Source organism: Prunus persica, chromosome G1 (genome assembly GCF_000346465.2).
Source record: "Prunus persica cultivar Lovell chromosome G1, Prunus_persica_NCBIv2, whole genome shotgun sequence".
In the NCBI taxonomy this organism is placed as follows: Eukaryota; Viridiplantae; Streptophyta; class Magnoliopsida; order Rosales; family Rosaceae; genus Prunus; species Prunus persica.
Genome location: NC_034009.1, coordinates 31849267 through 31864900, shown reverse-complemented (window position 1 = coordinate 31864900; position 15634 = coordinate 31849267). Strand labels below are relative to the sequence as shown.

The window sequence follows — 15634 nt, the reverse complement described above, 5'->3', positions numbered from 1 at the left end:
TGAGAGACGGTTACTTATGAAAATGCTCGCTTGGCAGATATTCGCTCATTCTTCATCATGGGTGGCTTTGGTTTCGCATGTTTAATTAAGGTTTTGGCATAATGGCCAACCAAAAAGTTGAAGAAGAACAAACAGAAAAGCATGTTCACTGCATACAGATTCCAAGGGTTTGCTTTGCTTTGGGTAGCGAGACATTGAACAAATTGCAGAGATTACAGATTTCTTCACTATTTCTTTTCCAGGAGCAGCATCACTACTAAGATTCTACAAACATCCATATCTTCCAAATATACCAGATTCACCCACATGAAATGGGTAATGGTAGCCACCAAAGCGGAGCTCCATATATACACGTGAAACCGTGAAACACAAGCAAAATCCACAAAGGACATGGTCAACAACACTACCATAACACTCCCATATGTAGTTCCTCTATATTGACTTGCAAGTCCTAAAGTTAACGAGTAATTCCAAGACCTATTACCTAGCAGAGTCGTCACCTCTCTTTCCATGTAATCCTAACAAATTACAATCATAAACTAGTAACCCCCTCCATATTCACAAGGTTTCTGCTGCTTTAAGTGAGTGTAAGTTCGTCTAGCCTGTAACAGCTTCCTGTTCCTGCAAGAATACCACCAAATTCCAGGTCTAATCAGATAAACTCAAGAACAAGATTAAAGCAAATGTGGAGATCGCCGTGGGAGCAAAATATTTGTTGCCAACACATAACTTTTGAGTTTGCATATGTAGAGTGCAATTGCAAGAATTTCTATTAGCACATTCACTAGAGTGATGGCATAAAATATCAACAGCATAAACAGTGGGGAAAGTGGAAGATAACAAAACATTACCATTTCCAATAATTAAGATCAATCATGAGGGGGCGATCCCAGCACAGAACCACAAACAGACGCATATGACATTGTATCTTCTTTTGATACGGCCACAAAGTTCAGTGGTGTAGTAGACAATCTTCTCATTTCCTTGAAATATCCATTTTGCCGCCCAGAGTAAGATCGGGGTGTTAAGAGCTCAGGAGTTCCACTGCCAACTGAATTCCGACGAGGTGTAGGAGTCATTGATCCATTCCCATTTGGGCGATATCCATTTGGCTTCCTAAAGCTGGTACTTTTTCTAGGACTAGGTCTAGACCCATACATGGCTTCTTTCTCTGTGAGGAGCAGATCTTGGAGCTTCTTTTGGTCCTATAAATGAAAAGAATGTTAAAGATATCATCCATAAGATCATTTCAAATCATAGTTAGGCCATAAGTTAAACAAAAGAAACTACGCCAGTTTCTGTGGTTCTAGCTCCCGGCCAATACGGGCTCCCAGTAATTGTTGTCTACTTTAATGTCATACCATTGATGACAACAGTTTAGTTAAATTACCCTAGATCTCTTCTTCTCCTCTTCCTTTTGCTGCCTGCTCACTTTGTAATCCTCCAGTATCGACACCAGTCGTGCCTGCAAATATTGCTATTAAAGTTAAAGAGAGCGGACATCACAGAAAAACACATCCAAGAACTTTTGTTGCAAAGTAACTCACCCCATCATAAAGGAATAACATCTTTTTCTCATCTTCCCAGGCCAGCGTTTTGTTTATCAAATTGTCAACAATTGCTGTAAAGAGAACTCGTTAGCTATACCAGTGTTGAATCCTCAGATAAAGGAGTGATTTCTAGAGAAAACAATACCTGGAATTTTGTTAACAGTCACTCTAGCTCGTTCTGCCCGTTTAAGGTTAATGTGAGCACCTCTCCCTGCACTGTACCGGTTCTCATCCTGGAATTCAATAAGAAATTTTCAAAAAAGTGTACAAACTAGAAGCCCTAGTAATTAACCATGGCATATTAAAGATGGATTCTTGTTTACGTACAAGAATCAAAGTTTAACTTCAAAAGTATGTTAAACAAGATGAAGTGAAGTAGAATAAGTAAAACAGCCAGAGAGAGAGAATAAATCATAAATTCCTAAGTATGATTCCCTTCTCATATCATGAAATGTTGAAAACTACCAGAACTTCTCAAAGCTTACTTGATTGTAGTCTTCAAGCCAATTTTCCTCTTCACATGCAAATAGCCACCGATCTATCCTATCCATTATTTCTTTCCGGCTCAGAGCCTCTTCTTTAGCTTTGACTATCTGTGCTTCTATGTTTGCCAGAAGTTCAGATGGATCTACGAGACCTGAACAAAAACAAGATCTTTTATACAAATTCATATATTTTCCTTGCCAATATATTTTAACATAAAAGCATCTAATTAACTGGCTTTAAGACTGCGTGAAGATTCATACCAGAATCTATCAATGCATTTGATTTCTCAGCAGATGTACTTGTATCAGGTTCAATATGAGCCATTCTGCACATTTCCTCCAATTCTGACCTCCTTTTCATAACAAGTTCTTTCATTCTGCTTGCTTTCAATTCAGTGAGTCTTTCCACTTCTGCCGATGCCTGTCAAAGAGGAGAAGAATGTTTACTTTCAACTTTCAAAGAATTAAAATGAAAAGATAATGAGATTGCTATCCAACCTGTTCAATAATATCTGTTGAAAGAAAGCCTGGTTCTGTAATTTCTGGTTCTGAATTTCCAAGAATTAAAGTAATTCTTGAAAATTTACTTCTTTCTTCTCTTGATGAGTCCATCAAATTCCAAAGTTCAAGGAGTGACGCTACAATATCTTTTAGCTGCATTTTGGAAAAGGGTTATACTTGTGATTCCAAAGTCAGAATCAAAAGACTTTTACAGTAGGATCAGCAATTTACCTTCTGGATTCGAGCTTTCCTTTCTGTTTTCAACTTCTGAATGGTCTGTTCTAGGCCTTCAAATGTGCTATTGCTGATGTTTGTGGACTGTTCTATGCTTGTCCTGTGCAAACTAGGATCCACTTCACTTACAGTCTGACCAAAATCCAAGCCAAGCACACCGCAAAGAGAATGAACCTCATTTACACATTCCAAAACCTTATGAAGGCGGTCAGACTGCCAAAACAGAAGTATACTCAACTTATCAAAAAATATAAGAAACTAATGCAATCCACATCAGTGCAAGGCATCTAGTAATGCAAACAATTTCTTATCTATGACAACTTTCTTTTTATCCAACAAATTTTGGTTATAACTTATCAGAATTAACCCACAATGTATTATCAGAAAGTAACAGTCACTTCAGCTTCAATTATGTTCAAAGCCAAATATGATCCTTAGCTAACAACAATGGAGCTGTAACCTCCTGGAAATGTCTGCGAATGAGGTCACTATTCTTATTGACACTTCAGACTAGGAATTTTATCAATATTCCCCAACTTTAGCAATCTGGCTAAATTTCATTTGCAGAGACTTATAACTGCAATTACATGGTAACCATTGAACCAGGGTGTCACAACTCATTATATTTCAAGCAACCACACGTAACTTGGAGAGCGAATTCATATCATTATATAATTACCTTCTCTTTTTGAAGAGTGTGAAGATGTGCTTGATATTCAGTTAGCTTTCTCACTGATAGGTCTTGTTCATCCAGGGTTAACGAACTGACTGGAGCATTGTTGAGATGGTTGTATCCGGATATCTCCCCACTGATCTTCTCAATTTGCGCCTTTATATCTGAAAATTGCTTCATTCTTTCCTCTTTCTTCACTCTTAGATCTTCCACAAGTGGTGCCACAGATGCAAGTTTCTCTTTCAATGAATTTGATCTCTTCTCCCTCTGTATCTGTAAAATTTAAAAAGAATCGGATGACCAACTTAAAAAAATTTGGTTTGTACTTTGTTTATGTAAGAAAACTTTGCAGCATATACATCCAACATGAAAACACGTATGTGTATGTGCACATCTACGTAATTGTATGAGACAAAGAATGGAAGCTTCTAAAAGCCTGGGAAACACATCATGGAACAGAAAAATTGGAAGAAACAAATGCATCATCAACCGGATAAAGTCTATACATGACATTAAGTGATGGGAATCAATTCTACATCACTACCAATTTTGAAACAGTAACTGGAGATGGAATATGATTATTTGGGCACCAAACAGGACGCGGAATTTCCTGCCAATTTCATGCCAATTCATGACTAGTTATCATTCTTGACTATATCTGATGACCTAGGAATTAAAAACATATAATTCTGGACTGATATATAGAATCACTACTAAACAGAAGCCATGCAGGTTTAAATTGGTAGATCACAATTCAAGGAGGAATCAGAACAATGGTCAATAAATCATCATTTCCACCATAACAAAGTTCCAATGGATTCCTTACCGGTGAATCAATATTGAGTTCCCCCAAAGTAGCCATTAGAGTTGCAAGCTCAGCTTCTTTGGCTGCAACAGACTGATGAAGGCGTGCCTTGGCATTGGCAGCTTCATCAACCTTCCTCCTGTAAACATCTAAGCATTCCCTCTCCAACTCCAACAGCATGCGGTCTTGGTCTGCTTCGCTCTCACCAATGTCATTCCATATTTGCTGCAGTCATAAGAAAAGGCCAAACACAAAAACAGTTATTGTTGAAACGTGAATCAGTGGATTAAATTATCTTTCTCCTTTGCAACAAGGAGAGATTGACAAACTTGCAACATATAAATGGGGTCACAAACATTTTATTTGACATAGAGTAACCAAATGCTGACAGGTAAATCAAATTGAATCAGAAATTAAAACACCATGCATCCTTCTTTTCCTCCCATGAACCATTCAACATCAAAAATTGCATAGCAGAAACAGATCAGAAAGAAAAAAAATTGAGATGGAGAAAGAAATAATGCTGAACTATGGAAAGTTGAAAATAAAAATCAATAACCTAAATTTATATCAACTGGTAATAAGAATTGAACATTTTGCAAGAAAAAAAAGTCTAAAACAATCCAAAATAACCAAACGAAAGTCAAATCTCATACGGTCATACCCCACTTTGCATTAGGAGAAACCAAATACCAAAAGAGGAAGAGAAACAAGTGAACAGAAAACTGGTCTCAAAAATCCGATTGAAATAAAGATGGCAAAACAAACACATTGTTCTGGAACTTTACAATTCAGGAAGACCCCGTTTTTCAAACGCACAAAGGAAACAAGACAATCAGTACAAAACAGATAACCCATCAAATTTGGCATGATTTTACAAAGAAATTCAAGAAAAATGCAGAAACTGGAGAAATCCAGTTGAAGAAAAAAATAGAAATATAACATAAGAAGCCACTAAATTATTCGAACACATGTTTTATAGAAACCATGCTCAATCTACCACAGTAACGAAAAAAGAGAAACTGAGTTTGAAAACTATGGTGAACAGATCACCTCCTACGGAACTTTTTAACTTAAAAAAGGTGCAAAGACATGTACTTTCTTTTCTACTTCAAATAACCAAAAAAAGAGCCTAATTTATAGCTCCACTTAGACTCATTATGACACATTTTAGAGAAATAATCACTGCTTTCTTTTTTATAGAGCAACACAACTTAAAGTTGCTGAAAACCCCATAATGAAAAAAGCAAATTTCCATACAACAGCAGAAGAAGAAGAACCCACACGCTATCTTCCTAGAGAACAAAAAAAAGTTCAAGCTTTTACTCTTTAGAAGGAACAAGAAACCAAAACAGAGAAAGACCTGAAGCTCTTTGAGTAAAACATTGCAGTTGGTGCTTGTACGGACTCTGATGGTAGGACTTCCAAGAGCCAGCATTTTCCACAGATCTCTCTCACTTACTTTCTGTTTCTCTCTCTAGAAATTGAAGTAGAAGCAAGTTTCTTGGTGGGCTTTGAAGTACCCAATAAACCAAGAGAACCCAACAAAAATGAAGCAGAGGTTGGAAGATGCAGAGGTCAAATGAAAAGGCTTACAGAAAAGAAAAGCAAGAAGGAAGAGAGTAAAAGAGAGAGGTATTAATAAGTGTTTCTCAAGTCAAAGAGAGACCAAGAGACCAAGACAGACTTGGGCATGTCTCCATTGCCTCAAACAACCTTAGCTCTCCTAGATCTGAAGCCTTCCCTTCAGTCTTTACTACCAAGCTAGTTCCTTTAGCTCTTCTTTTTTTTTTTTTTTTCAAAATTTTCAAGAAAATGTGAAAGAATGAGAAGAAGCAAAGGATCTCGGAGATGGGATTTGAACGGAACGGAACATAAAAGAAAAGAAAAAATAAACAACAGAGGGAGGGAGAACTGATTAGGGTAAAGATTCAGACTTTAGTGCAAGAAAGAGAAAATTATTGGCAATGGACTTACTATTTAGTAATAAGCAAAAAAGAAAACCAAAAGCAATTATTAAATAACAAAGAAGATGACCATCTATGGGCTTGAGGTTAGACTAAAATGCGATAGTGTAGCAGGTGGATCTGATCCTGCGCGCGCCACATTAGCCTAAATTATTTCTTGGGTTTCTCTTTTTTCATTTTTTATATGTACTTTAATTCTTCTCTCTGTCTCTCTCTCTTTCTCTCTGGAAGTGACTCATGTGAGACAGTAGGAGGGAGAAAGCAGTGCATCTGTTTCTGCGCGTGGAGTTTAGTTTCCAGACAGAAACAGGAATTGAAAATTCATGGGGCACAGGCGCGTGGTGGCGGGATGAGTGCAAACTCCACAGTGACTCAACTCAGATCATAACAGCTGTGTGTGATGTTAAGTTTTAATCCATAAATAAAAAAATAAAATAAAAAGAATCTAAAAGATGCTGATATTTAACATTTTAATTCCCTCCTCTTTATTTATTTATGAAACACAGACCTATATAACTTTTGAACTTTCCTTATACACATGAAAATGATATGTAGTTGTATATTGTTTTCTGCAGCTGGTCAGCACCATGGTAATTTCTTTTCTTTCAAATAAAATAAAGCAGATGCAATATTGCTGTTGGAAACTTCTTCCTTGATATATATTTAGCTTATAAATTGATGGTTTCCAGACTTCCAGTAATGGCTTCAGAATATTGCTTGAATTACAGGCAAAGAAGAAGGTAAGCAAGCAAGCAAGATATTTGAACAAGCACACCTTATCTTAAAAATGTTTATAATGTGGTAAGCTTTACATACACCAGAGTCCAGACCAGTGGGTCACTGTCTTCGAGTAAGACATTCACCCCCGAATTTGCAAATATTTACATCGTACTAGCTTGTTGTACATGTAATATGATGGCATATGTACATGAAGGTAATTCATAATTAACCTATGTGCCTTGCATTGCATCAAATCAATTGGTTTGGTTGCTTATAGGAAAAACAATACATCGATATGGTTGGTCTGTCTGTCAGAAACTCAGAAACACAGAAATACTTCCAACGACAGCCTTTATGTCCTTGGGTGATTGATTGGTATGAGTTATTACATTATCATGAGATGGACACACTTGAACTAAGTTCATATATATATATATATTATGAATGCAACCTTTGACATGGACTAGCTCCAAACTCCAAACTCCAAAAATATAAATAAAAATTCGGCGTTTCTCTGTACAAGCCTAAAAAATGACATAACATATATAAATAATTAAAGTCCATGCGCACGCACGAGTGTGGAAAACGTGAGATTGGTTGGGGCTTTGCATGTGTATTATGCTTGTGTTGTGACTGCTCTGCTGTGTTATGGTTCAGGTTTCTTAGATTAGATTTGTGTCTACAAAATAACCTTTGCCCCAAGAGCAAGAGCCATATTTTATTAGTTATAAAAACAACAGGAAATGCATAGGAAAGTTGTAATGTATGAAACCTATAAAGTACCTGCGTAGGGATCTAATATATTATCACTTTATCTGCATATCTAATCTAACAAACCAAAAATGATTGACGTCTGATCTACCTGCATAATTACCAGCTATATATGTCATTAAACAAAATTATCACATATGGCTAAGAATTATTAGTGAGTTTGGTGGATTAGGTTCCAATAATTTAAAATTTAAACGAATCGATTTTAATTAATGGCTCAAACTCAAAGTCTTGTGCTATCCTGTGATGGATGGTGAGAGATAAAGAAAGAGTATGGTTGTTGTTGGTACTTGGTACCTACCACCAGCGACCTTCAAACAAGGCAACAGAACAGTGACAAAGAAACTATAGCTGGATATGAAAATTAAAAATTGGACGACAATGGACCCAACCCAACACTGTTTTTCAATATGGATTGGATTGATTGATCATAACAATCATAGAAAGAAGATGCCATTGCCTATTTGCCATGCCATCACCACCAAATTTCTCATGTCACCTTACGGGTCCCTCAGCTCCTACTTGTTTTTCAAATCTCCACCACAGCTAGCAACTTGATCAATTACTTTTCCAATACTAACACTGATTAATTACCATTCTTTCTTTATATCACTCAATCACCCAAACCTGCTTACACTTCTGTCTTTGTTTTGAAATGAGAAAAAGAAAAAAATAATTATTTCCATCATTTGGTCTGCCGAGATGATATAATATTTAGGAAAATGCTAGGGAGACCTACTTTAGATACCAACTTATGTACCAACTCTCTAATAGAGCGTGAGTCTCAGTGTGGAATCTTGTTATTTATATATGTAGCGAGCTGCCCTGCCCTGCCCTGCATAATTGCATCATTTTTGAATGCACAGAAAAATCATTAAAGTAAGAAATATCTCAAAAACTATCCCATTTTGGGATAATATATCTAGTTCTAGTGTTGAGTGACCTACGCATTTCCTTTTGCAATGCTCCTATGGCCAGCCCTATTCTATCTATCCATAACGACTGTCTAGTCTATCTAGTCGTTGGTATCAACGCTGGAGGAGTCCTTGAATAAAATAAGTTAAAGAACGAAAGCGCACCCCACCCACCAAAGGAAAAACAGGTTTGTCATTTCGTAAAGGTACGAAAAGTAGGAATAATATAATCCAAGCGATTCTGCCGCTGCCCAAATAAAAGCTTTTCACGTCAGATAGATAGATAGTGAGGAAAAAAGTGCTTAAAAAAGAACATGAAAATGGATCTCAGTGTGGAATCTTGTTATTTTAATACATCCCATCTTTAAATAACAAAAGTTAGTTCTACCACTTTCATTAATTAGGCAACGATAATAGAGACTAGTTACTTGTAATACAAGCATAGAGAGATGGGTTAATGATTTACTGTTAATAATATTAATATTATTTCTAATTGAATTATTTATCAAGTTTAGTATATGTGAGGTTTTACAAAAGAACTCAGTGATATTAATAGTGAAATCATTCATTATATTTTATATTTTATTTAATTAAATTTGGGAGACTTTGGAAAAACCCAAAGGAGAGAGAAATTTTTTAAAAGAAGTTAAAATGGACAAAGTTGCCCTTATTTATTTTTGGATTTCTTAATGAATCATTTACATTTGCATGTCTTTAATTTGAAAGTCGAGAGGTTTTTCTGTCTTTTTTGAAAAAGCTTTGGCTTTTTCCAAAAGTGAAAGTTTTTTTATGACTAAAACCTAAATTTACTATTAAATTTTTATGTAAAATTTATATTCTTCAACAAACTGCAGTACTGAAGTTTTTTTTATAGAGGTACTGAAGTTGGTAAAGAGGTACACTAGTACACTGCCGAATGATGATGACGGTAATTAGGCTACCAAACAAGTCTTGGGCATTTTCTCTGCAACTTTCCTACCAAGTACAAAGTTACTAACCACGACTTACCACATGGAGACATATTATTATTATTATTAGGTAAAAGAAAAGGAAAGAGAGATTGAAAAAGGAGAAAAAGATAAAACTCATTACAAGAGCCAATTGCTAGCACCTTCCTTGTCCACAGAAAAAGTGGATAAAAATCGGTGCTAGTGCCTACCCTTGAAGAAAATAAAGGAGAAAAAAGAAAGAGAATTTATAGATTATATGGTTGTTGGGTGGGGAAGACTAGTACGATTATGCCCTAAATGAATGTGACTGTGGGGTTAGTTGCTTGGATTTATTAGCCGACACAAATAATGGGAATGTTGAGGGCGACGCCCTATACTTGTTTAATTAAGTACTAATTGGACTCAATTATCATCCATCCATCACTATGATATGATTCAAGCACATACAATACAGTTCATTTCTCCGGTCAGTCTTATATCACAATAAAACAAAAAAAATGCTAACAATCCTCTCTCTAATATGTATTCTCACTTCACAATTGTGCTTTGTTTTGTAGTTACTTTTTATTTATCGGTTCATATTGAAGCCATGGTTGACATGGCATGAAATCAAGGTTGAAACCAAGAAACTTCCTTTTTTATTTATTTGTATTTATTTATGAAATAAGTTCGTTTGTTTATTTCATAGGGAATAATGTAGCATATTTAATAGTCTCTGTCTTGGTTTTTGGTAGCGATTCACCTACCACATGTAATAGCAGAAATTCATAATTACTTGTTCCTTCCTGAAACAAAGACATTAAAATGAACCATCATTTTAAGGTTGAGATTCGTACAAGCATGATTGTTAATTGTGCGAATTTCGATCATGAATAGGTATATATGACATCCAATGTTTCATAATGTCAACCTCCAAGCGGAAATTATTGTCATTATTCGAATTTGGCTGCAGGGAAGCTGTTATATATAACTGCATCTGCAACTGCATGCATCATAAGTTCATAACCAAAAAATAAACAAAAGAGAAGAGGGCAGAGATGAAGGACATTATTATACTGCTACTGCATCATTGCATCAATAAAATGGTCTAAATTTGCAAGTGTCAGAATACATAACGATAAACAACAAAAATCATATGTTGACTGTAACATTAATATATTATACTCAAATTATGAAGTGTTTTAACGTAATATAATATGATTGAAGTTCAAAATTGATAAACGGTCCAACAAGTTATATTAAATGCACATGGTTTATTATTATTGGTTCGTATTATGTTGAATTAGCTAGAATCACATGGATTATTTGTATTTAAATCCAAGCCCACTTGACCTAACGGTATTCTTTACGATTTGCTCATCTTCACAAAACCAAATTATACATAAATATTCCAACAAATTATTTATTTATATTCAAGTATTTAATCAAAGACTCCACCAAACTCAATATTATAATAGAATACAAATTGAATTGAAAAATACAACGCAACGCAAACCCGTTAAAAGGACTTGGATAGTTCAATTCAATATGGACGAGCAAATCCACAAGGGGACAACTTGACGCACTATTTTAGCATCTCTCTTGTTTTCAAATGGGACCCCACCCAACAAAGAGAAAGGAAGGGCAACTTTACTTCTCGACTGAAATCAATCAAATGGCCGTGTGCGTTTAAAAGTACTTTCTTGTGTGCTAATATGAAGAAGAAAAGAAATGGCCCAACACAGCACCCTCTTTCTTTACATCTTTTCAACTTTTCTATCCCTTTATCGACCTATATTCGTATTGGATTCCAAAACAAGCACTCTCTTTTCTTGTCTGTCGTTTTGTTCATCAACCAAAATTTCAATGCAACATCTCCAAGACTCAAATTTAAATTTTTTTTTTTGTTGAATTTTTGAACCAGTTGTAAAAGTAATCAAGTGTTCAAAAAAGGCATTGTAAGAAACTCATTCACAAAATAAAAATAAAAGATTTTATGATTTTTAGCTATATTTACCAGCAGCATAAAGTGCATCCGTCACTTGTGTAGGGCTCAACTCACGCAGATGAAATCCTATTTGATGTACAAAACCAGACACGTTGCCCTCTTCTCAGCCTTGACATTGAGAGAGAAACTTATATCTAGCAAGAAACATCCAATACATGCTTAAGAATGTCTCTGACTATCTCTAGAATATCCTCTTCTTCGCAACCTGTTACGAACTTAACTGCATAAGAAAAATTATTTCAATTAATACACTACTCTGTGTCAAGCTGTCAACCAACCAAGCGATCCAGACAGAAACCTAAAATGACAAATCCCAATCCCCTGTTTAACATTTGTTTGCTACTTTGAAATCAGACCGTAGAGAGCTTGCAAAATGTTCCACCCGTTGTTGGTCAAAGCACCAATAAAAGGGAGATGGCAACTTGATGGAAGGTTTAACAACATCTGTGCAATGACAGAACAGTCCTAGCACTTGTCAAATGTCAAGAAGTAAACACAGCCCGATGCCTACCTTCCTAACGGGGGATGCTACAATGAGGGGGATTTTGGTGAGGGGTCCAATCCAACCATCCAATCATTAAAAAGGTTTAAGTCCAATATTTTCTCTCTTATTGGATTAATGGGATTGAACCCCTCCCACAACCCCCTCATTATAGCATTCCACCTACCTAATACCTAGTCTACACTTAACCATATGAGCAAAGGCCCACTAAATTGATGATAGATATGGCCGGTGGTCAAAGATCAAACAAGGCTGTGGAATGGGAGATGGCTGGACTGCTAAGGGACAAATAGTCAGTGTACAAAGGCAAAGAGGGTGTCAATCTCAATCTGTACATACATTTCTTCTCTCGTAAGAACTAGGGGTCCAGTGGATAAAGTGACTACTTGGGGGCTCATCACCAGCAAGAGCAAGCACTCTAAACTTACAACCTACTTGAGATGTATGGCCAATAAAATCTCATGCCCAATTGCCACTACTTAAGTAGGAGAAGGGAGACCGAAAAGTAAGGTATAGAAAAAGGAAGAAAAGAAGGGTGCAACGTATCAGTTTCTAACTGAGATAACGATGGGTTGGATATTTCACATGAATTAGCTATTACCAAGGATATATCTCAGACAGGGCATTTGTTACAAGTCTGAAATACACAAAAGCAGCAAACTGAGTGTTCTGGTAGAACTGGAAGAACCGTATAGCCTTGTCTACAAATATACCATAGATTCCCAAATGAGCAGTACTTAACATGCCACTAGTTAATACTATTACACAATATGCACGCATCATGGTAACTTTAGAATTTTCAAACATATTTTACAAACTCGTTAGTAGATGCTAGACAGTTTGTGGGCAGAAGATAAACAATGAATATGTCAAACAGTTCTAGCAATTATGTGTAGATTTGAACCAATGGATTTGAAGAGAAAAAAAAAACCTAAAAAGCACATCAAGAACATAAGAAATCTTACCCCAGGGAACAACAGGAAATTCCCACGTCTGTTTAGGAACTGTGATGACATATGAAGCAACCTGCAAAACAATATAAAATCAAAATAAGATAACAAAAATCAGAATTGGCTATATTTACAAGTAGTAAGGTTCAATCTTATTTAACATGCCAAGATTGATGCAGCAAGAGAATGAGGATTAGTATAGAGCATGGATGCCTCCTCCTTTTCATAAATCAGATCCATGATGTCCATGCCTGCTTCAAAGTTCACAAGTTCCCCAACCTTTGCCACTTCCCTGAACTCAAAAATCCAGGAAAGATGTATTGGAGTTTGGAATGAAGCTAGTAAACCTGAAAACAAGGAGATCATTAATGGACGGAACTGACAGTAATGAAAACTTACTTGAATTGAAGTAAAAGCTCCTCAAAGTATACAAAAGCACTATTGTTCATACCAATCTCAAAATTCACTACCTTGGATTAAGAATGTGCAACTCTCAGCACACTAGTGCAATAGAAAATAATTAAAATGAACAAAAAGAAAAGAAATTCCAGAGCTTATGAATTTACCTGCATTAAGACCACCTCCTACAAAACAACTTGATCAACCACAACGTGACATGATAAACGGAAATGTAAAGCAGTTATTGAAATCTTATTTATAAGGGTCTATTTGACAACAGCTTCTGGAGAGTCAAAAAGACCTATACACTACATTTGAGGAGTTTTAAAAGATTTAAATTCTTTATTTGTAAACAAAATATGTTACTGGACAAGCTGTTGGCAAAGAGCCATTTACAAATAACATCAACTTCATAATTATAAGAATTGGCTTACTGCTTCCAAGTAATCTCGAATGGTGTAGTGTTGTTCCTTGATAATGTTGTCCCCCAAAGACTTGAATATTTTCACAGACAAACAAGGAGAAGTGTGTATCTATAAATAATATAAAACATGGCAATATGGACACAGAGATTAGAATGTCAAGTTTATAAAAAAGATAAGAAAATTTGCAGGATACACAAGTATGATTCAGAACCTACTTTGGTTGAAATCCATAGAGAAACGAGCGCAAACAACTGCAAATTGCTCTCTCTCAGGGGTTGCAAAAGCCAGTTTTCCACGTCATTGCCTTGTTCCTCCAATCTTTATATATACAAGCAAGTCAAGCGAAGTGAAAAACTAATAATAATAAACCAAAAAATGATTAATTTTACTAAAAAAATAAAAAAAATGAAACAAATTAAGATGAACTTACCTGGACAAACAACGAGGGTAGAATCTATGAGCAAAAATTGACAATGCGGTATATTTCACGGTCGGAGCAACTTGGAGTTTCTAAATTTTACATTTCCGATGATAATTTGAGGAATTAAGAGGATAAAATCAATTCATGTATAAAAATAAAGTAAATTCAGATAAAAAAGATAAAAGACTGACGTACGTGAGCAGATTGGATGAGAAAGTCTATGAGGCGCGCTCGCAGAGGCAGAGCCGACGAAGCGGACCCTCGCTGCATCTCTAAGCCTCTGGAATTTGGAATTTGAAATTTGAAATGTGGCTTTGGCTTTGGCTTTGTTGAATCAATCAAGGCGCCATTTTTTGAAATTGGGACATTTTTATTCTGGATCCTAACCGGAACCTCTTAATCATGACCATTCCCATTATATTGAACGGTCAAAGATTTCTTTTATCTTATCTTTTTTACCTTGAATACACTAACAGAAGAGACGACGTCGTAAAAGCCAAAATCTAGTAATTTTTTTGGTCTGACCTTTTTTCTTTGGGTTGAACGGCGGGCCGAAGCCCAAATAGGCAAAAGACAAACTCACATAGCACGCGCAAGGAGTTTTAAAAAGAAGCAAACCCCAACAAAAATTGTGGCCCAAAGTGATCGCATTAAAAAAATTTATATAAGCAATAGTTTAAAATTCAAGTGTAAGGGCGCAAGATCACTACCTTGGAGCTACAGAAAAGGGGACTCGAACTTGGGTATAAGGGGACAAGCTCACTACTTTGGAAAACTGACCTAACGTGCTTTGTAAACTAACATTGTTAAGTGAATATCGACAGAGAATGGGTGAGGGTTATTTTGGGAACAATGAAAGTTTTTATTTTTATTTTTTTAGAAAAAGCGATAGATCTCGAAGGACTCGTACTCAGACTAACATTACATCTCCACAGAGCAATAGTAGAAACGGCATATATGTATTGCAACCAAAAACTAGAATACAAAACACAGCAAACTTCTAAAAAGTTCCTGAGAATTAAAATAAAAAGTACAACAAACTCCTAATGAGTATAGACTTAGAATAAGAAACAGGAACACCACTCCATGTTCTATTCGACAACCGAAGAAATCCATAACGTCACACTGGCTAAACCCAAGCCACACAAACCGGTAACTTTCATTATTGTAACTCCAAACACTGAACTATGGCCAAAACCTTGTACATGTAGGCAAAAAGCGGCAATTAAATCATGGCGACAATGGTGTTTCGTTGTGTTAGCTTCCACATCACATACGAACCAGCATAACCGTGACTATCTTTACCGATGTCGACGCCACCTCTGCTGGGATAGATAGCACCATCGGTAACTCTTATTACAACCAAGCAAAAAACACACA

At 35.9% G+C, this 15634-nt stretch overlaps 2 protein-coding genes across 2 annotated transcripts; both read right to left on the bottom strand.

Moving 5' to 3' along the window:
* On the bottom strand, positions 195–6407 carry LOC18791412 (65-kDa microtubule-associated protein 6). The gene is made up of 12 exons (XM_007221992.2): positions 5612–6407; positions 4270–4473; positions 3450–3716; positions 2768–2983; positions 2534–2689; positions 2297–2456; positions 2036–2187; positions 1696–1783; positions 1548–1621; positions 1391–1465; positions 852–1205; positions 195–621 (listed from the first exon to the last, which is right to left on the bottom strand). Exons 1-11 carry the CDS (start codon positions 5684–5686, stop codon positions 870–872), a joined length of 1803 nt encoding a protein of 600 aa, XP_007222054.1. The 5' UTR covers positions 5687–6407; the 3' UTR covers positions 195–621; positions 852–869.
* Positions 11523–14586, bottom strand: LOC18790988 (cyclin-J18). Its single transcript, XM_020563433.1, has 9 exons — positions 14450–14586; positions 14264–14343; positions 14049–14151; positions 13843–13941; positions 13576–13593; positions 13409–13479; positions 13175–13301; positions 13025–13085; positions 11523–11777 (listed from the first exon to the last, which is right to left on the bottom strand). The coding sequence occupies exons 1-9, from the start codon at positions 14522–14524 to the stop codon at positions 11692–11694; spliced, it is 720 nt and encodes a 239-aa protein (XP_020419022.1). The 5' UTR covers positions 14525–14586; the 3' UTR covers positions 11523–11691.